Source organism: Dipodomys spectabilis, unplaced genomic scaffold, assembly GCF_019054845.1.
Source record: "Dipodomys spectabilis isolate Male_0828 unplaced genomic scaffold, ASM1905484v1 ptg000176l, whole genome shotgun sequence".
Taxonomy (NCBI): Eukaryota; Metazoa; Chordata; class Mammalia; order Rodentia; family Heteromyidae; genus Dipodomys; species Dipodomys spectabilis.
In genome coordinates this window covers 963,437-985,768 of record NW_024870853.1, presented here as the reverse complement: position 1 = coordinate 985,768, position 22,332 = coordinate 963,437, and the positions used below count along the sequence as shown (strand labels likewise).

At 38.9% G+C, this 22,332-nt stretch overlaps 1 protein-coding gene across 2 annotated transcripts in view; it reads right to left on the bottom strand.

The window, feature by feature from the left end:
- Nucleotides 1–22,332, bottom strand: part of LOC122120682 (histone deacetylase 8) — a 267,402-nt gene that overhangs the window by 118,576 nt on the left and 126,494 nt on the right. For both annotated transcript variants that reach the window (XM_042694937.1, XM_042694936.1), the window contains exons 8-9: nt 15,502–15,674; nt 12,331–12,425 (exon numbers count right to left, since the gene is read on the bottom strand). In XM_042694937.1, coding sequence (XP_042550871.1) covers nt 12,331–12,425; nt 15,502–15,674 — 268 coding nt within the window. The remainder of the gene's footprint in view (nt 1–12,330; nt 12,426–15,501; nt 15,675–22,332) is intronic.

Genomic DNA, 22,332 nt, shown 5'->3' with positions numbered 1-22,332 from the left:
CAAGCGTTTGAAATATGAGCCAGTGGGAGACATTTTCAATTCAAACCATTCTATTTTTGCTCGAAAGAACAACTAGTGGATAAACCATGATTAACTATTTGGATACTGAGTAAATACTTTTCTCAAAATGATGAAGTAAGCCTATCATTTGATGGCAAACAACTGATGGTGTTTGCTGCGAAGAATAATACTCATGTTTCTTGTTTTTTGATAAGGTAAAAAAGTGTGTGAGCATTTGGAATATTTATAAGTTACCAAACCAATATTTTCCAAATAGGGGTCAAATTACAAGATGACCAATGAATATTTTTTTTTTTTGGGTCCGGTCATGGGGCCTGAACTCTGGGCCTGGGCGCTGTCCCTCAGCTCTTCAGCTCAAGGCTAGCGCTCTACCACTTGAGCCACAGCGCCACTTCCGGCTTTTTTCTTTTTGCTTATATGGTGCTGAGGAATCGAACCCAGGGCCTCAGGCATGCAAGGCATGCGCTCTACCACTGAGCCACCTTCCCAGCCCACCAATGAATATTAATGAAACAGTATGTTAAAAGTTCACTGATTGCCGGTGATGTTGGCTCACACCTGTATTCCTAGCTACTTAGGAGACTGAGATCTGAGGATTGTGGTTCAAAACCAGCCCAGGAAGGAAAGTCTGTGAGACTCTTATTTCCAATTAACCATCAGAAAATTGGAAGTTACACTGTGGCTTAAAGTGGTAGAGCACTAACCTTGAGCAAAAAGCTCAAGGAAAGCACCCAGGGACTGGTTTCAAGCCCCAGGACAGATTTATTTTTAAAAAGCTCACTAATGGGTTTTCAGATTCCACATGGCATCAACCTTGAATAAACTATAATTTGTAGAATTTGGGTGTAGTATCAGAGAATATACCTGAAAAGATCACTAAGATACTCTTTTTCAGCTATGTATCTATGTGAAGTTGGATATTCTTCAAATACTTTTAACAAGACATATATCAAACTACATGGAAAGTAGAAGCAGTCATGGGAAATCAGGTAGACAGTGAGAAGGCAAGCAGAAGAGTATCATGATGGCATTTCTCTCACAAAATTCTTTTTGTCTTAGAAAGCATAGCTCGGGCTGGGAAGGTGGCTTAGTGGCAAAGTGCTTGCCTTGAATGCATGAAGCCCTGGGTTTGATTTCCCAGTACCATATAAACAGAAAAAGCCAGAAGTAGTACTGTGGCTCCAGAGTTGGAGGTGTGGCTCACTAGTTTGGGAAATATGAGGCCCCGAGTTCAAGCCTCCCCCGTCCCAGTACTGTTTAAAAAAGAAACGAAAATACAGTTATTTTGCTTCAAGAAATATTATTTGTCCCAGCTGGATGTATGTTAAGTGAACCAGAAAACATGTCAGGAAAAAAATTAATTCTTCAAGGGAAAAACAATAGCAATATATTGAAGGATTTATATGTGAAAATATTTATATGACATAATGGAATAATGCTGGTATAAATTACATGTTAAGTAATGTAATACTATTGGAAAGTAAACTTTGACTTAAAAATTAAGGGTACCAATCCCAGAGCAGCCACACACACAAAAAAACCCCACCACCTCACCCCAGTTAGAATGGCTATAATCAAGAACTCTAATAACAACAGATGCTAGAGGGGATGTGGACAAAAGGGAACCTTACTGCATTGTTGGTGGGAGTGCAAACTTGTTCAACCACTTTGGAAAGTAGTATGGAGGTTCCTCAAAAGACTCCACATAGAGCTCCCCTATGACCCAGCAATCCCACTTTTGGGCATTTACCCAAATGTTCACAAATAAGACCACACTAAAGCTACCAGCACGACTATGTTTATTGCAGCCTTATTTACCATAGTTAAGATATGGAATCAACCCAGATGCCCCTCAGTAGATGAATGGATCAAGAAAATGTGGTATATATACACAATGGAATTCTATGCCTCCATCAGAAAGAATGACATTGCCTCATTTGTTAGGAAATGGAAAGGCTTGGAAAAAATTATATTAAGTGAAGTAAGCCAGGCCCAAAGAAACATAGGTCCCATGGTTTCCCTTATTTGCAATATCTAGTATATGTATGAGTCAAGCAGAAAAGGTCAGATAAGTTGATGTTAGGGAAATGAACCCTAAGCTATGTATTCAAATGTTTTTTTTCTTTCATGCGATTGTTTCTAACACATTTATAAGGTGATTTCTTTGTTGCTTTGTATGTCCCTCCCCCACGGTATAACCCCTGCTTTCACTGTATTTGATGTTGTTATAATTTGTGGAGGGGAAGGGAAAAAACAAATCGTTTAAATAGGGATACAGGTGGACCCATTGCAACAATGAGACGTACAAGTCGTATGTCGAAAACGAACTTTACAACTTTGGTGGGAGGGGAGGAGGGTTGGGTGGGGGTGCGGGGGGGGGGGGTGGGGAGGATGTGAAGGGTAAACAAAGGAGGAGGCTACAATGCTTGATAAGAAATGTACTCATTATCCTGTCCATGTAATTATAACCCTTCTGCACAGTATTTTCACAATAAATTTTTTTTTTAAAAAACCACCAAAAACAAACATTAAGAAGTAAGGAGGTAAAATTGAACCTTAAATTATTCATTTGGGCCTAGGAGTATGGCTCAGATGTGGAGTGCTTGTCTAGCACAAGCAAGACTCTGGATTTGATCTTTAGCACTGCAAACAAGCAAGCAGACAAGAAATCATTTAATTCAAAAGGGAATAGAAAAAGAGAAAGAAGGGCAGATGAGACAAAGAAATAAGATGGACTGAAACCTAATATGTAAATAATTATACCCCAACTAAAAGGCAGAGATTGTTACACATGATAAGAAAGCATTGCCCAACTAAAATCTGCCTATAAAATTCCACTTTAAATATAAAAACACATAGGTTGGAAATGAAAGGAAGGAAAAATATGTATTACAATTGTGATAAAAAGGAAATGATGTGGAAATATTAATATTGGACAAAGGAGATTTCAGAACCACAAATATAATAAGAGATAAGGAGGGATATCTTATAATAATAAGAGAGTCAATTTATCAAGAACACATAATAGTCCAAGAATGTATGCATCTAATCATAAAGCTTCAAAAATATATAAAGCCCAAACAGATAAAACTGAGAAGAAAAATATCTAAATCCCAAATCATAGTTGGAAATTTGAACAATCTCAGAAACTGGCAAAACAAGTGGATGAAAAAAATCTGTAGTGATGTAGAAAATGTAAACTACACTCCCAAGCAACCTGCACTAAAGGATAACAATAAAAATTTCATTCAATGACAGCACAATACACATTCTTTGCCATTAACATATTAAACATTTACTATAATAAATCATATGCTGGGCTATAAATCTCAGTAAGCATAAAAGAACTGAAGTCATGCAAAGTATGTTGTTTAAGCACAAAAAAATAAATTAAGATTAAAAACAAATAAAAAAACCCTGAAGCCTATGCTTGGAATCCTAACTACCTAGAAGTCAAAATCGGAAAGATCACAGTTCAAAGCCAGCTTGGGGAAAAAGTTTGTACAACTACATTGAATCAATATTTGGGCATGTATGGTATGTGCCTGTCATCCCAGTTACATGGGAACCTGGGTTCAGGAAGATCGTGGTTCCAACCTTATCTCAAGAGAGAAAAACATCTGTACATGGGAGCACATTTCTGTCATCCCAACCACAGTGGGAAGGGTAAATAGGAGAATAATGATCAAGGATGGCTTTGGGTAAAAAAGTAAGACTTTATCTCAAAAACTACCAAAGTAACAAAGACTGGAGGTATGAATTTAAAGGTGAAGTCCTAAGTTCAAATACTGGTAATGAATGAATGAATGAATAATTGGAAAATATCTGGAAAGTCCTTAAATATCTGGAAGTTAATTTAAAACTCCATACTTTTAAATAACTTATCAAAGAAAACACTTTGAATTGAATGAAAATTATAACAACATATCAAAATTTGTGAGATGCAGTTAAAGCAGTGCTTGGATGGTAATTTATAGCTTAAAATGCTCATATTAGTAAAGAAAATTTCAATAAAATTGGTAAAAACACTAGTTTAAATAACCAAGTAAATGAAAGAAACTGTTAGGAATGAAAGGAATTATATCACTACAGATCCTATAGTCATTTAAAAAGGAATATTATGAATAAATAGGCAAATTTCGTGAAAGATAAATTAGCAACATGGAATCAAGAATTGATCATAAATCTCAACAGCCACATAATCATTAAAGAATTTGAATTCACAAATAAAAACCTTGTTACAAAGACATTCCCAGGCCCAAATATTTTGCTGGTGAAGTCTATCAAAACTTTTTACAGAAACTCTTTTACAGTACAGAAGAGGAGATGAATTTTTCCAAGGAAATTTAGAAGACTCATATTGTCCTGTATCAAACCAGACAAAGATATTATAAGAACAGAAAACAATAGTCTAGCATCCATCATTAGCAGACATAATACCCATGACCAAAGTTCTGCGAACTCAATCATTATATAAAAAAGGATAAGACACCACACCTTTTCTGCTTGATTCAGACATATACTAGATATTGCAAATAAGGGAAACCATGGGACCTATGTTTCTTTGGGCCTGGCTTACTTCACTTAATATAATTTTTTCCAAGCCTTTCCATTTCCTAACAAATGGGGCAATGTCATTCTTTCTGATGGAGGCATAGAATTCCATTGTGTATATATACCACATTTTCTTGATCCGTTCATCTACTGAGGGGCATCTGGGTTGGTTAGATAAGGTGATGTTAGGGAAATGAACCCTAAGGTATGTATTCAAATGTTTTTTTTCTTTCATTCGATTGTTTCTAACACATTTATAAGACGATTTCTTCGTTGCTTTGTATGTCCCTCCCCCACAGTATAACCCCTGCTTTCACTGTATTTGATGTCGGTATAATTTGTGGAGGGGAAGGGAAAAAAACAAATTGTTTTAATAGGGATACAGGTGGACCCATTGCAACAATGAGATGTACAAGTTGTTATGTCTAAAACAAACTTTACAACTTTGGTGCGGTGGTGGGGGGTGGGGGGGGGTGGGGGGGGGGAGGATTGGGTGAGGGGGGGGGGAGGATGGGAAGGGATGGGAAGGGGAAACAAAGGAAGAGGCTACAATGCTTGATAAGAAATGTTCTCATTATCTTGCCCATGTAATTGTAACCACTCTGTACAGTATTTTCACAATAAAAAGAAAAAAAGACACCACACCTAAGTAGGGTTTGTCCCAGGAACATAAAGGTATTTTAACATGGAAAATATCTGTGAAACTTACTGTACTAACTGAATAAAGTTAAATCTAAATAAAATATAATATATAAATATAAATGTTGATTTATAGAAAATGTAATTAACAACAATTTACACTCATTTGTGAGAAAAAAGGCCCTCAGTAAATATGAAATCCTAATAAAGGACATTTTTGGAAAAAACAATCAAACACCTGTAGCTAACATCACACTTCAGTATTAAAGATTAAGTGACTTCTCCTTTGACCAGGATTAAGACAAAAATATTTACCCTAAATTTCTAATCAGCAATGCATTGCTGGTTCCTGCCCATGGTCACAACCACTGCCATAAGGTAAGAAAAAGAAATAAAAAGCATGACAATTCTACAGTTAGAATTAAAACTATTTATTCACAGATGGTATGTTTGTGTACATGGGACATGTTAAGTAATCTACAAACGTCTAGTAGAGCTAATAAATGAGTTTTAGCAAGGCTACATAACTCAAGATCAATATAAAAAAGCAATTGTGCCAGACATTGGTAGCTCATTCCTGTAATCTTAGCTACTCAAGGAGGTTAAGATCTGAGGAGCACAGTTGAAAGCCAGATAAGGCAAGAAAGTACAAAAGACTCTTTTTTTTTTTTTTTGTGGGTCATGCGGTCCCTCAGCTCTTCAGCTCAAGGCCAGTGCTCTACCACTTGAGCCACCTCACCACTTCCGGTTTTCTGGTGGTTAATTGGAAATAGGAGTCTCATTGTCTCTCCTTCCTAGGCTGGTTTTGAATCACAATCCTCAGATCCCAGCCTCCTGAGTAGCTAGGATTTCAGGTGTAAGCCACCAGCACCCAGCTCCAGGAGACTTATCTACACCAAAAAAAGCTGGAAGTGGAGCTGTGGCCCATGTGGTAGAGCACCAGCCTTGGCAGAAAAAGCTCAGGGGACAGTGCTCATGCTCTAAATTCAAGCTCCAGGATCAGTGTATGTGTGTGTGTGTGTGTGTGTGTGTGTGTGTGTGTGTGAACATACACGCACACACATACCTACACAGCAAATGTATTTCTATACTCCAACAACAAACAATTGGAGAGATTGTTTAAAAATGCCACATATATCTGGGTGTGGTGACACATGCCTGTAAGCCTAGTTACTTGGGAGATAGATATTGGGAGGAACATGGAACAAGGCCAGTATAAGACTCCATTTCAGGAGAAAGCGGGGAGAATGCAATATAAAATTCAATATATATCCTACAAAATTAAGAAAAGTGGGGGAAGAGATGGGTTGGGAGGGATGGGTGAGAATCTTGAAAGGGGTGTCATTGATCAAGATGTATTGCATTTGTATACTACTTTGTAAAATGGCAACTCCTTTGTATAACTATTAAAGATAAAAAATCTTTTAAAAAGAACAAGAAAAAACGGACCCATTTCAGGCAGCCGCATGACTATAATTCTAGCTACTCAAGAAGATGAGATCTGAAGATCACAATTCAAAGCCAGCTGGGGCAGGAAAGTCTCTAAGACTTTTTTTTTGTCAGTTGTGGGGCATGATCTCTGGGCCTGGGCGCTGTCCCTCAGCTCTTCAGCTCAAAGTAAATGCTCTACCACTTGAGCCACAACACCACTTCCGGTTTTCTGCTGATTTTATTTGGAAATAAAGAGTCTCATGGACTTTCCTGCCCTGGCTCACTTTGAAGCACGATCCTCAGATGTCAGCCTTCTGAGTAGCTCAGATTATAGGCGCCTGGCTTGTAAGACTCTTATCTCCAATTAATCACCAAAAAGTCAGAAGTGGAGCCATGGCTCAAGTGTTAGAGCCCTACAACTCAGGGAGAGTGCCTAGGCCCTGAGTTCAAGCCCAGGACAAGCACACAAAAAAGACCACATCTCAACTAATAAAAATGGAGTGAAACAAGTGGTGTGCCTACCATCCAACCTGTATGGGAAGAATAAATAGGAACATCATAATCCAGGCTCTCTGAGTATAATTTTGAAATCCTATTGGAAAAAACAATGAAAGCATTAAAAGGGTTCCGGGAATGTAGCTCACACAAATGGTAGAGTAGCTGCTTAGCAAACCCTTCATGAAGTTTAAATCCCAATACCCCAAGGAGGTACTAAAGAAATGGCATAAACTTGGGGCTGGGAAGGTGGCTCAGTGATAGAGCGCTTGCCTTGCATGCCTGAGGCCCTGGGTTCGATTCCTCAGCACCACATAAGCAAAAAGAAAAAAGCTGGAATTGGCGCTGTGGCTCAAGTGGTAGAGCGCTAGCCTTGAGCTGAAGAGCTGAGGGACAGCTCCCAGGCCCAGAGTTCAGGTCCCACGACCGGAACTCCCCCCCCCCCCCCCGCCCCCCCCCCCGCCCCCCCCCCCCCCCCCCCCCCCGCCAAAAAAAATGGCATAAACTGGGTGCCAATGACTCATGTCTGTAATCCTAAACTTCTCATAAGGCTGAGATCTGAGGACTGAGGTTAGAAGCAAGCCTGGGCAGGAATAGATTCTTTTTATTTTTTTTCTTTGTTGTTTTTTTTTTTTTTTTTTTTTTGCCAGTCTTGGGGCTTGAACTCAGCACCTGGGCACTGTCCCTTGAACTTTTCCACTCAAGGCTAGCACCCTACCACTTTCACTCAAAGAGCCACTTCAGTTTTCTGGTGGTTAATTGGAGATAAGAGTCTCACAAACTTTGCTGCCTGGGCTGGCTCTGAATTATGATCCTTAGATCTTAGTCTCCTGATTAGCTAGGATTACAGGAGTGAACCACTGGTGCCCAGCTCTACGAGACTGTTATCTCCAATAAGATACCCTCAAAAAGCCAGAAGTAGAGCTCTGGCTCAAGAGGTAGACAGCTGTCCTTGAGCAAAAGAAGCTCAGGGACAGCATCCAGGCCCTGATTTCAAGCCCCAGGATGAACACATACACAAAAAGAAAAGCCATATAAGATAAAATCAGTTTTTAAATGCAGATAAATTTAACAAAACTTATGCAAGATCTAATGAAGACTCTAAATAAAAATTAGAAACTTAAGAAGACCTACATAAATGGAAAGATAAAGGAAATTAATGGATTGAAAGACTAATACTGTTAAACTATTATTCCTCCCAAATAAATCCATACATACATTCTGTATGTAAATCAACTAAACTTCTTTTAATAGCTATATGTATTTCCTAATATGAATGAGACACAGTTTTCATAATTAATCCATCAAAAGAAATCTGAACAAATATTTTTGTTAGGAAATTTGTTGATACTGAACATTACCATGTTGCTGCTAAGAAAGTTATTTCAGATTTTGGATTTTTGGATGAGAGGCTCCATCTGTATATAAAACTGCCATACTTTAGCCTACATCAGGGAGTCTAAATAAAATTACTAGGCTACAGAATATCCATATACTCATTCAAGGTACTTTATAGTCCCCCATTTTCCATTCAAGCTTTAATCCGTCTGACAATCACACAGTCTATGTTCTCACACATTCTATGTTCTACACATCACATCTTCCTATGGGTCCTTTCCAACCTGTTACTTCAGTGGAGAATTCTTTCCTCCTCCTTATTCCACCTAGAAAACTCCCAAGCAACCTCTATGATTCAGATCAAAGGATGATTGAAATAGTTCTTCTATGCTCCTCATGTGTCTCAGTTTACAGCACATTGCTTCCTCAACTCTATTAGATGGTGAGTTTTTTAGCACACTGGGTCTTATCCTGCTAGTCTTTGTACCTCTGAATGCAGACCTGAATAAGGCCTGGCAAGTAGTAGAGGCCCAAGGAAAATGTGTTTAATAAATGAAGGAACAACTGAACATGAAGGAAGAATTGGAGGGGCTTGCTAGATTTAGGTTAAGGTTTTTTTGGAGGCACAGTAGTGAAGTGGGAAAAGGGCAGTTGGAAGAGGTGGAGGACTACTGTCACAGGGGAGAAGAAAACAAAAGCTGAAGACTAAGAGCAAAAACACAAACAGAAATGGTGCGGAGGTCAGCCAGGCTGAAGCTGACTGCTGCAATAGTTTGACCCCGTGACAACACTACATTTCTCAAGCACATTTTCATCTCCTGTATTCCCTTTAAATCTGATGCAAATCCCCACAGTCACTGCTGCTACTATCTTAGGGTTCTTCTCTTGGTCTCTGCCTGTCTCATCTTTCTCTCTCCGCTGTCTTTGTCATCTATCTCTCTCTCCCTCTCCCTTCCCCACTCCCTCTTGCCCCTCCCCCTTGCACCCTCCCATCTCATCAACACTTGAACTCAGGCCTAGACATTCTTGCTTGGCTTTTTTTTTTTTTTTTTTGTTGGTTGTGGGTCTTGAACTCTGGGCCTGGGTGCTGACCCTTAGCTCTTCAGCTCAGGCTACCACTCTACCTCTTGAGCCACAGAGCCACTTCCGGCTTTTGCTGTTTATGTGGTGCTCAGGAATAGAACTCAGGGCTTCATGCATTCAAGGCAAGCACTCTCCCACTGAGCCACCTTCCCAGCCCTTGCTTGGCTTTTTTGATGAAGGCTGGTGCTCTACCACTTGAGCCACACCTTTTTTTGAAATATTTTTTATTGTACAGATACTGTACAGAGGGGTTACAGTTAAATGAGTAATGAGTACATTTCCTATCGAGCATTGTTACCCCCCCTCATTTGTTTTCCCCTACGATCCCTTCCCTTCCCACCTCCCTAACTCCTCCCCCCCAAGTTGAAAAGTTCATTTTCAACATAGTGTCTTCTACTCATTGTTACAATGGATCAACCTGTATCCTTGTTTCAGCATTTTGCTATATCCTTCCCCTCCCTAAATTAGAAAAATGTATATACAAGATGCAGGGTACTGGAATCAAATACAGTGACAACAGGGGTTATACCATGGGGGGAAAACATACAAAAGAAACAAGAAAATCACATAGTACATTAAAAACAACAATGACAAAGGAAAAACCTCTTACTTCTTGCTTTTTGATGGTTAACTGGCAATAAGAGTCTTTCTTGCCAAGAGACTTTCTTGCCCAAGCTGACTTTGAACCGAGATTGTTAGATCTCAGCCTCCTGAGTAGCTGACAGTACAGATGAGAGCCACTGGTATCTGACTGTCTGTCTGTCAATACTGGGGTTTGAATCCAGGGCCTGACACTTAGCTTACTAGGCAGATGCTGTAGAACTTGAGCCACATCTCCAGCCTTATCCTAGGGTTCTTATTCTGCTCTGTATTACAACTATCTGTCCGCTGGCAAAGCTCCCTACATCTATATCAGTCTCCTACCCCACACGCATGAGGTAGAGGACAAAGTCTAATTGTCTTTTGCATCTTCCAAGACACCCAACATAGCATAGTTACTGGCATACAATGAGTGCATAGCAAATATTTTTTGATCTACTATTTGTTGATCTGATTGCAGAGGACCATAAGGATACTTGTGTGCAACTGTATACTGAGACACAAGACTTATATATGCCTTCATACCATGTTGTCTATTTTTGGCAATTTTCATTAAAATGTTATCTTATAGTACCTGGAAGACTGTCATTTCAATTTTCTTCTTTGTTCCTTCTTGGATGCTGACATTTCTTATACCAAAAGGATATGACAGAAGGGTTTCACAAAGGGTTTGGGCAAATTTATGAATGAAAGAGTCATAAATATCTAGCTATAAGCAGTGAGGAGTTACAAAGAGGAAGGGAGAACTTGCATTTTCAAAGTGTCTGTTAGGTGCTAAGACCTGGGTCTCAGGCACTTGTCATGTATTATATCACATTTAACCTTACAGAATAATTCTGTGTAAAGGCAGAGAATCTCTAGCTAACCCCACCTTTGTTCAGCACATAGTTTCTCCAGGCACTAGAAGAAATATTTATGTTTATTAAAATTTTACCAATCTTTTAATACGGATGAATCCTCTGATTTGCTCTTGCTTCCTTGGAACAGAACACTCACTCTTAATTCAGATTTCTACATCCTAAAATTCTTTTTTTGACATAACTCGATCAGTTTTTAAAGTCCTAGTGCTTTAAGTTACAATGCAATCTGACATATCCTCACAGCAATAACAGCAATTACATTTGTTCACAGCACTTACCTATGTATTTAATTAAGCTTCCAAATACTAAATAAAAGAAAGTCAACAAAAGTGACTCCTATTAACCCTGACACTAGCAAATTGTCTCAAAGTATAGTATACCTTCTATTTGTGACACAAAACATATTGCCTTCATACTGTTTTGTTTATTTTTGGTAATTATCATTAAAATGTTATCTACAACCAAAACACCATTCCTTATCTTTGGGAAATAATTGGAGAAGGTGGGGCTGCATGCACTGATTTGTTATTTTAAGTCATACTGTCCAAGGTCTATAGCTACATCCTGATCTGTAACAGCATATTGCCTGCCAGTGTGGAGGTGGAGAACCAGAATGGTACACCTTTGCGTAAACCATTATAAGCACACTCTCAGGTCCCAGATAGCCTTCTATTAGCTTGTTTTAGGAAAACTAGTACCAGACACCTTTGCTTTTCAAAACCACTCTCAAATGAGTAAAGAAAATGGCAAAGACACAAATGACACATTTCACATTTTAGATGATCCTGTCCCAATCTCTGTGGGCCACATTGCTGGAGACACACCAGACTTGACTTTGTTAGTAATTTATAGTTCTTGAATTTTACATTAGGCAGGGACAATTGAGAGACAAAGACTATATCACCCAAGAACCTGTGGGACGTCACCTATGCAACTTCTGAAAATTAGATGAAATCTTAGTTTACACACTTAAGAGCTAGTCCTTTCCTTTTTGAGCCTAGGGGATGAAAATATGAACATATTCTAAAGGGTTCTTTGTGTGAACAGGTGACCCCTTCCCACAGTCTTTGTAATTAATTGAGAAATTAAAGTTGGTTGGCCTTTGAGGACTTTTGTAAAAAAAATAAGAAGGCAGAAGGTCTTGGATATTTTGGAACAAGAGTCTACTATTCTGCCAAGACAGTGTGTTATTGTTATTAAAGTGTCTCTCAACAAAACGGTATTGACTGGTGAGGACGTGATTTTGATTAGGTGGAATGACTCAGCTCTTCCCCTTAAAGAAGAGATGACTTGTCAGAGCCTTACTTACCTCATGATCTGGGATCTCAGAGGATAGTGTTTTCCCTAGGATGACCCCGGTCAAATATGTCCAGCAACGAGCCGTGTTGGCAAGGTTATAGCCTCCTATCTCCATCAAGAATTGTGTAGTTAGGAAAACAGCAGGAGAGGGAAAGGGATAAGAAAGAAGAAAAAAGTATTTTAATAAATGGGCTAAAAAACAACTCTGAACATGCAGAATTTTACTTAAACATGCTGTGATAATATTTGCAATCCAAATAGTGGACAACCTTTTGGGGGACCGATCAGATTATGTACAACGTAGAACTGGGAATTCCCAGGGCAATACAGATTAAAGAGGCTCTTGTCTCCTAACAAATATGCCCCTGAGGAATCCAAGCTCCTTTCAGTCCATTAGGAGACATCAGGAATGCCAGCCACTGATGGTTCACTCCTGTAATCCTAGCTACTCAGGGGGCTGAGATCCAAGGATCTCAGTTCAAAGTGAGCCTGCAGAAAAATCTGAGGGACTCTTAGCTCCAATTAACCATGAAAACACACAAGTGGAGATGTGACTCAAGTGGTAGAGCACCAGCCTAAGAGGAGAAAAAGCCAAGGGAGAGCAAAAGGCTTACTACCAGCATGCATGTACACACACACACACACACACACACACACACACACACACACACACACACACACATTAAGATATCAAGAAGGCTGACAAAAAAAAAAAAAAAAAAGAAGGCTGACAATTCCAGAACCCAGATCTTTGGAGGTGACTTATCTAATGTAGAGGTTTCTGTGATGAATTTTGCAACAATTCTAAAAAGTGACAGTTGGATGCAATTTGTATTTTAAAGCTACTGACAGAGGTAGTCTTAAAAGCCTACAGGAAAGAGAAAGGGAAAGTGCTGACAGCAAGACTTCCTTCTTCAAATATCAGCATTTCTTTCCACCACAAAACACAGGTCTAGTGGCAGAGATCAAAAACAGTGAGATGAAGAAGGGACTGCTGATTGATTCTCTGACCCACCTCATCAGGGCCTGTCATAGTCACCTAGCAGCCATATTACACTGACCAATAATCAGCATATTTTTTGCTTAATAGATGTATTCTGCAATGTAAGCATTGGAAACACTGGACTTTAGCTAAATTCCAAGAGTGTAAGAGTTAGAATGAAAATGATTTCGTAACCCCCAACATAGCCTAAAGGAAATAGATTCCTGTCTATTTTCAGTAGGATGACCATATAGATTATTGTCCAAAATGACAGACTTTTAAGACTATGAGAGGACACTATTAGTCGTGACACTGGGAAAAATCTATGTACTGTTTTCATGTTTTTTCTACTTTTGAATATTGGGGATACAGGAGCTTCTATAATGTGTCTTTTTTGACAATCCTGAGGATTCAACTCAGGGCCTGGGCACTGTCCCTGAGCCTGTATGTGCTCAAGACTAGGATTCTACCACTTGAGCTGCAGCGCCACTTCCAGATTTGTCTGTTTATGTGGTACTGAGGAATTAAAACCAGGGCTTCATGCATGCTAGGCAAGCACTCTACCACTAAGCCACATTCCCAGCCCTAGACTGTGTCTTTAAGGCCTGAATGGGGTCTATCTAAGTGTAAGGAAGTGGCCATCTCTACTGTCTTTGTATTAATAAGAGCTGAGAAGTATAGTTAAATAGCATAGGTATTAAACACACTGAACATGGAAAAATCTAAACTTCTAAGATGGACTTACTTGTCATGGCTACTCAGTTTCAAAAAGAGTCAGTATAGATTTTGCTTAAGTAGTAAGATATTACTGGTATACACATAATATTTGATTTGTAAACATTTTACTAATGTGCTGTCAAAATACTATGTCATACAATTCTTATTGATTTTACCTTTTACTGCAGTTGAAGATAATATATTTCATACTAGCTTTTCATAAAATGTTGTCTTGTGTAAGCACCTTTAATTTTTGTCCTTCTTGGGTTAGAGATTGGCCAAAGAACTAGGTTAGTATTTTTTTTGTGCCAATACTGGGGCTTGAACTAGAGTCTGGACACTGTCTTTTAGCTTTTTCTGCTCAAGACTGCTGCTCTACAACTTAAGCCACAGCTCTACTTCAAGATTTTGGTGGTTAATTGGAGGTAAGAGTCTCAAGGATTTTCCTTACTAGGCTGGCTTTGAACCACAGTCCTCAGATCTCAGTCTCCAGAGGAGCTAGGATTACAGTTGTGAGCCACTGGTGCCCAGCTTAGGTTGGCATATTTGTGTTGAATGTTTACTCATTTACATAGATTTACCCACTTCCCAATATTCCCCCAATTTGGACTTTACAACAAATTGACAAAATGACAGATTATTAGCTCATCTATCATCTTTGTATTTAGAGCTCAATTTGGCCATATTTTAACATATCCATCTATTCATCCAGCAAAATAAAGATTGTACCATGTAAGAGAGACAGAAGATGCTAAGCAAGACATATTTAGAGGTGGATAAAGGCTCACAAGGTCCCCCTCTCAAATCAGTAAGTGCTTCTATTGAGTAGACCCAGATTTCTGTTTAGTAGAGTAAGTATCAGTATATGTGGAAGGTAAGATACCCAAGAAATTCTTTGGATATTTCCATTTTGCTTCATTATAACAAAACCATGTTTTGGGAAAAGAGCACCATTCTTGAAGTCACCTTGTATACTTAATCCAGTCATACATTTTACAATTGAAAAATGAGTAGAGTTAGAATTTTAGTGGTATGGTTCTAAAAGATGAGTATAAAATGTAAAAATCAAAGATCACACCAAAGGAAGATAGATCAATCTGTTGGGATCAAATCTATTGTTAAGATCTTGAGGTAACATTTATCTTTTATTTTCAATGCTAGGATTGAACACAGGATCATGTGCATGCTAGACCAATGCTCTATCACTGAGCTATACTCCCAGTTACAGAGATTACCTTTTGGCAAAGGCATTGGAAAAGACTGAAGAGTGCTGAGGAGTCAATTGACATGGGGAGCTGAATAGAAAGGAGAAGGGAGCCTGTCAGTCCTTCCTCAGGCTAAACTTGGAGCTGGCAGATTTCATTGACCCAGGCTTCTATGTAATAGTCAGATTGTTTTGGTCCTATCCAATTCAAGACAGCCAACTTCTTATCCATACCAACCAATAAAATAAGGAAGAGGGTGATTTTCTTTTGTACTTACCTCCTCCTAAAATGAGTGTTGCCAGTTGCCACTGAAGGATATACTTAAGACAATTGCCAAGCCCCACTGGAGTCATATTAAAGGAGCACATGGGATCCCCAGCTATTGTATCTGCTCCTAGCTGTAAGACTACTGCTGTAGGATTAAAGACTTGGTATACCTCCTTTAGTACACTGTAGAAAAGAGAAATGACACAAAATATCAGAAAAACAAAGATTTGTTTGGTTTTAGGGGTTAGTGAGGCAAGCAGGGTATAGCTGAATTAGTAAATAATTAAGACTCTCAGGCTTGTCAGGGACCAGTGATTCATGCCTGTAATCCTAGCTACTCTGGAGAATTTCCTTTCAAAGCTGTGTGTGTGGGGGGGGTGTTACACAAGATTTCATTTCCAATTAATCTGAGAAAAAGCCAGGCTGGAGGAATGGCTCAAGTGGTAGAGCCCCAGCTATGCAAGTAAGCTGAGCAAGTACCAGACCTTGACTTCAAAAACTTACACCAACAAAAACCCCACTCCCCTAAGTTATTAATCACATCAAGCTTTCCATCAGAAAGACTGAATAAGGTTGTATGTGAATTATATGTTAATAAACGTGATTTTTAAAAATCCCCCTGCCTGTACCCTCATCATTGAACAAATTTGCTCTTCTGTTTCAGAATTCAGAATTCATTGAAATATTCATATTAATTTTTTGTCAGTTGTGGGGCTTGAACTCTGGGCCTGGGCCCTGCCCCTCAGCTCATCAGCTCAAGTCTAGCGCTCTACCATTTGAGCCAGAGTGCCACTTCCAATTTTCTGGTGGTTTATTGGAGATAAGAGTCTCCTGGACTTTCCTGCCCAGGCTGGCTTTGAACCCTGATCCTCAGATCTTAGCCTCCTGAGTAGCTAGGATTACAGGCATGAGCCACTGGTGCTTGGTAAAATATTCATATTAATTTAACTTGAATAACTGCTTGGAACATAGATACACATTAATTCCATTTTAAAATCTGTAGAAATGAAACATACACATTCCATTGACTGAATAGCTTGAAGAATTCTTTCTGGTCATTTAAGATGACAATGAGTTTATCACCAATGGACATGGACGGGAGAAATTCACACTTTGAAAGCCTAGATGGTATCACCTTACTTTGTATTATGCAAAGGAACTTAAAGATTATGAAATATAGTCTTCTCCATGCATATGCAACCAAACAAGTATTATAAGGAAGGGAACGGTAACAATTGATCTAAAATGGTATATCTAAAAGCACCCCAAAACAAGTTGCAATCGGTATTATTGAGCCTAATTTATAATATAATCAATCAATGCTGTCAAATCAACCTAATTGTTTTCTTCAATAGTAAGAAGCCTGATAGATAAAAAGGAAGATGTCAATGTGACAGGTGACTTTAGTCAGGCTTTTAGTACTGTCATTATTTAAACACTGACAATGTCCAGAATGCATTCCTGAGAGTTATAAGGTCCTTGCTCTCAAGGGGCTTACAATCTACTTTCCAGACAAAACATATCTCAGTCCTCAAAGGCCTGAGTAACTCTTACAAAGACATATAAACAAGTGCAAATTAACAGACTTCAGAGTGAGAAAATACAGAGTCAAAAAGTGATCAAAAATTCTGAGGTTAATGACCCTCTCATAATCAACATGTCAAATTTCACCAGTGCAGAAAACCCAGAAAAATCCCAGATCCTTCAGAAATGGCAAAAGAATTCAGGGATAGAAAATGCTGCCTTCTCCAATGCAACCCAGTAATTGAAACTACAGCCAACAATCCTTTGATTCAAAGGGCTGTTTTGTTTTCATTTCTCATCTATACAGACAAATACTAAGTGATCATAGAGATTATAAGAATATTACAAAAATTATGACATATGATCTTTAATACAAGGATTCTTGGGCCTATTCTTTCTTTTATGTGCTTATCTCCTGGGTGCAGAGGGAAGATAAGCCACCTGAATAGTTTCTAGGACATTTATTGCGCATCTACACGAATAGTGCACCCTATTAGCTGCTGCTGGGAGACACAGGAAGGTGTTATGTCTATTCTAAAAAGGTTTCTAGCAAAGGCGGGGGTGAGAGGGACACGGAAGAGGCAAGTAAAAATACTATTCTTTCCATTCATTCTTTCCCTCACTTAGCATACATTTGCTGAGTGCGCCACTATGTGCCCAGCATGAAACTGTACCAGATGCTGGAGGAATTGAAAGGAATCTGTCACAGCGGAATCACCATGCAGCCCAGAAGAGAGGGGGAAGACAGAGACTCTGGAAATATATAATGAAAATACCATGATAAATGAAGCATCAGAGACAGCACAGAAGAGAACAGAAGAGAGAGTAGTCAACATTTGTAGAGGATGTTAAAAAAGGCTCTACAGCAATAACTCTTAGGTCTTAAAACATGAGAAGTACTATAGTAAGCCAACTCTTAAGATGGATAAAATGAAAACCAGTGATAACAACAGTTCCTGGGAAGGATGTAGAGAAATTAGATCACATATATTTTGCTGGTGGGAATGTTAAATGTTATAGCCACCCCAGAAAATAATTTAGCAGTTCCTGACAAAACTAAAAATAGAATTGCCATATGAGCTAGGAACTATACTCTTGGGCAATTTATTCCAGAAAAATGAAGACTTATTTTCACGTAGGAACTTTTATGTGAATGTGTATAGCAGTTTTAATTGTAATAGCCTCAACTTGAAAAAACCAAATGTATTTCAACAGGTAAATGGTCAAACAAACTGGTATTTCTCACCAATTTGAGAAAAACAAACTACTGATCCAATGCAAAAAATGGATGAATTTCAAGGAAATTATGCTGGGTAAACAGGGCCAAAGAATACATACTGCACGACTTCATTCATATCACATTATAAAATGGTAACTACGGAGATAGAAAAAAGATTATTATTGAGTGCCAGGGGTTAGGATTGGATGTGATTATATGGGTATGACAGAGCCTTATGCTGATGGTATAGTTCTGTATCTTGATTGTGGTTGTGGTTAGTCAAGTGATAAAGCTGCAAAGATACACATAAGAGTAGATGTATAACTGGTGAAATCTGAATCAGATCAATAGACTGTACCAAAATCTTTTTTTGGCTGTACTGGGATTTGAATTAAGACCTCATGCTTGCCAGGCAGGTGATCTCCCATTTGAGCAATGACTTGAGCCCTCTAAAACAAATTTATTGATGCCGATAGTGTATTATATTGTGCAAGATGCTAGCATGGGGGAAAGCAGAGGACGACTGCATGGGGCTTTCCTACATATTTCTTTGCAACATCCTGCGAATCAGCAATTATTTTGCAATAACATATTTTTAAAAGCATAGGAGAAGGGCTTGGGGTACAGCTAAATACTATGGTGCTTTCTTAGCATATGTGAGGCCCTAGATTCAGTCCCCCCAAATGAAAACAAAGCATAGTAGCAGTTTATAGGCAATGTAGAGTGAAGGTAGGGGAGGTAGAGGCAGGGATGGCTGTGGGGGTTACTGGTAGGGGATGAAGTCCAGAGACATAAGTACATTGCAGGAACATACAGGTTAGGAACTGAGAGTGAAAGAATGAAGCTAGAGGTGTAAATGTGAGCAGCCACTGATAAGCTAATTTCATGCCACCTAAAGAATATGAAATGCCTGTCACAAACATTGGATGTGGATGCATGTGCATGTGTACACACATGTGTCTGTGTTGTGTGTGTTGGGGACATTAGATACCCTGTGTGTGTGTGTACTGGTCCTGGGGCTTGAACTTAGGGCCTGAGTGCTGTCCTTGTGATGTTGTGTTCAAAGCTAGTATTCTACTGGATCCATTTCCAGTTTTTGGGTAGCTAGTAGGAGATGCATCTCATGAGCTTTCCTGCTCAGGCTAGCTTCCTACTGTGATCCTCAGATCTTAGCCTCCTGAGTAGCTAGGATTACAGGTGTGAGCTTAGATATTCTTCTTAAAGCTCTTGTGTCAGACATACTGGCTCCAGGAAGAAAGAGTGGAGAAGAAGCAATGGATTTGAGAGGTATTTCCATGATAGAATTAATAGAGTAATACAGAGTGACACATGGCCATTTGGTAGTTTGGAGACATGAAAGAATAAAGGAAGGAAGGTATTTCTGAAATAGTTATTTTAATTGTAGTCTGATAGAGGAAATGAGTCCTTAGGGAATTCTGATGAAGTGGGCTCTGGATGGGTAGAGAAGGATAAATAAAAGCCTTGAAAAATGTAGGGTGTTTTTGTATATTGTCTAAAGCTCAGCTTACACAGGGTTGGAGAATAGATATTGGCGAATTCAAGAGTGGTGTTTTCATTTGGTTTCATACTCAAGTGGGAGCACCTGGAGAAGTATGATGCACTGAGTGATAGTGCTAAAAAAATATCTTTAGCCCTGGTTGTTGCTGTTGCAAGTAAAGCGAAAGTGATAAGGTCTAGAGACAAAGAGATTAGCAAAATGAGTATTGAATCACATTAAGCATGAGGACAACAGGAAGTGAGGCAAAGCAAACAAAAAAAAATTGAGAGGGCTGGGTGACAGGGCAAGGAAGAAGTGTCAAAGGAGAAAAACATGCTGTGGTCATTCTTCTACAACTACCTGGATGGGAAGAGAAAAATTGCCATTTCCAAATTCCCTCTTGGATCCTTGTATCTTCTCTTTAAAGTCAATGCCATTTGTTTATGCCACTAAGTTTTTATGTATAAGTCTATAATGTATTCCTCCACCTCTCTGGAGGATTTCAGCACCTAGTCACAATGTTCCTCTCTCTCTTTCCTTGCCACCATTCTCTTCAATTCAGTATTCATCTAATTGAACTTTATTGTGTGTCAGTAATGGGGCTGGAACTCAGGGCCAGGGTGCTGTCAAGGCTAGCACACTTTTCTGTCTGGCTTTTTGCTGGTTAATAAAAGAGTTCTCCCTCTGCAAGAACTTTAAACCATAATAATCAGATCTCAGCTCTCTGGAGTAGCTAGGATTTCAGATGTGAGCCATTGGTGATCAACCACTTCCTTAAACTTTGATTCTAGCATTTGCTAGTCTCCCTATGCTGGGTATGAGAGATACAGAAATAAACCAGGCTCAAAGAGCTGATGGTCAAAGAGGGGAAGAAGACAGAGAGATGAACAACTCTGACATGTGCTGCAACATCCATCCATCCATCCATCCATCCATCCATCCATCCATCCATCCATCCATCCATCCATCCATTCATCCATCCATTTGCCCTTTCCCATCCAGTCATCTAACTGATCAACAAATGTTAGTTGAATGTCTATTTCCTACCAGGCAATGGGTTTACTGTATTGAATAAAAGACTTATTCTTTCTCTGGGGTCTGTCATAATTCTCTGATAGTACAACTTTCCCACCTTTTCATTAACAGTGATGTTAACCTGCATTCCACTTTCATTATTCATTCCTAAGCATGGCCATCCTATGGGACCCGATAAAGAAACATTTGAAATTGCTTTATTTCTAAGACCTTGAACTCTAAGCTATTTTCTCTGTATACAATTTTCTGTTTTTTTTTTCCTATGTCCCTATTGCAATTGCTCTTTTATGCTTATTATAATGCCCAGTCCCATGGTCTTTCTCCTATGTTCAAGGGCCACTACATTATCTTTCGACTTCACTTGCTTCACTGATCTTCTGGAGAACAGTTAGACCTTTTAGAAATTCAGCAGCACCCTTACTTCCCTTAACTCTTTGTCATTTTTCCCCTGGAAATCTGTAGGTCCTTGAATAAACTGTCAGATTTTTCTGTTATGTCCCCACTTTGAATAACTAATGTAAGTTAATAAGAAAAAAATAAAAATAAAGAATTTTCTGCTCCATTCGAGATAGCTGAAAAATCAAACTAATTGTGTCCACTACAATTTATGCTTACAACTTCAAAATCAACAAATTCTATGAACGTTTATAGATTAAAATGGGCCATTATCTCTCTGCAGCTTGGCAGTCCTTCACTTCACCTCCAACTGATAAAGAATTGCATTTCGTGTAACATCTGTTCTTTTTCTTTTTTTTTTTTTTTTGGCATTACTAGACATTAAATCCAAGGCCATGTACTGCTAGGCAAGCACTCTACCTTTTGAGACATACTCCAGCCTTTTTGTATTTGTATTTTTATAAGACCTGGCTAAGTGAGCTCAGTCAGGTCTGGAATTCTCAATATTCCTGCCTCTACCTCTAGGCAGAGAATGTGAGTTCAAAGCCAGCCTCAGCTATGTAGCAAGACTACCTTAAAAAAATGAACTATAAAAAGCAAATATATTTAAGATTAAAATTATAGTCTCATGCCTATAATTTTAGGTATTCAGGAGGTTGAAATTTGAGAATCTCGATTCAAAGCCAGCCCAGGCACAAGTCTTTGAAATTCAATCTTCAATTGACAAGCAAAAGCTGGGCTAGAAATGTGGCTCATTTGGTAGATTACCAAACGTAAGCAAGAAAGTCAAGCAAGAGCATGGGGAGCTGAGTTCAAGCCATGGTACTAGCCAACGAAACAAAATAATGAAAACAAATGCAACAGTCTGTCAAATGAAAGCATCTCCAATCTGTAAGTTTGAGGTGTATCTTTGGAAATTAAACTTTCTCTGCTTCATACATGAGAGAACTGGTTGAAGGTATGTGTGCCAAATGCCCTCCTCTACCTCCTTTCCTACTGCAAAATGTCCTTCTTTGTACTGCTCCTCTTCAAGGTTAATTTCTCTGCTTGGGGTCTAGATTTTCTCCTTGCTATAGTGGCGATCTATCTTCCTCACGCAGAGGCTTGGAACAGAAAGGGGGAGGCTTTATGTGGTTTTCTTACATCTTTAGTCTCTGCTTTACTCTATA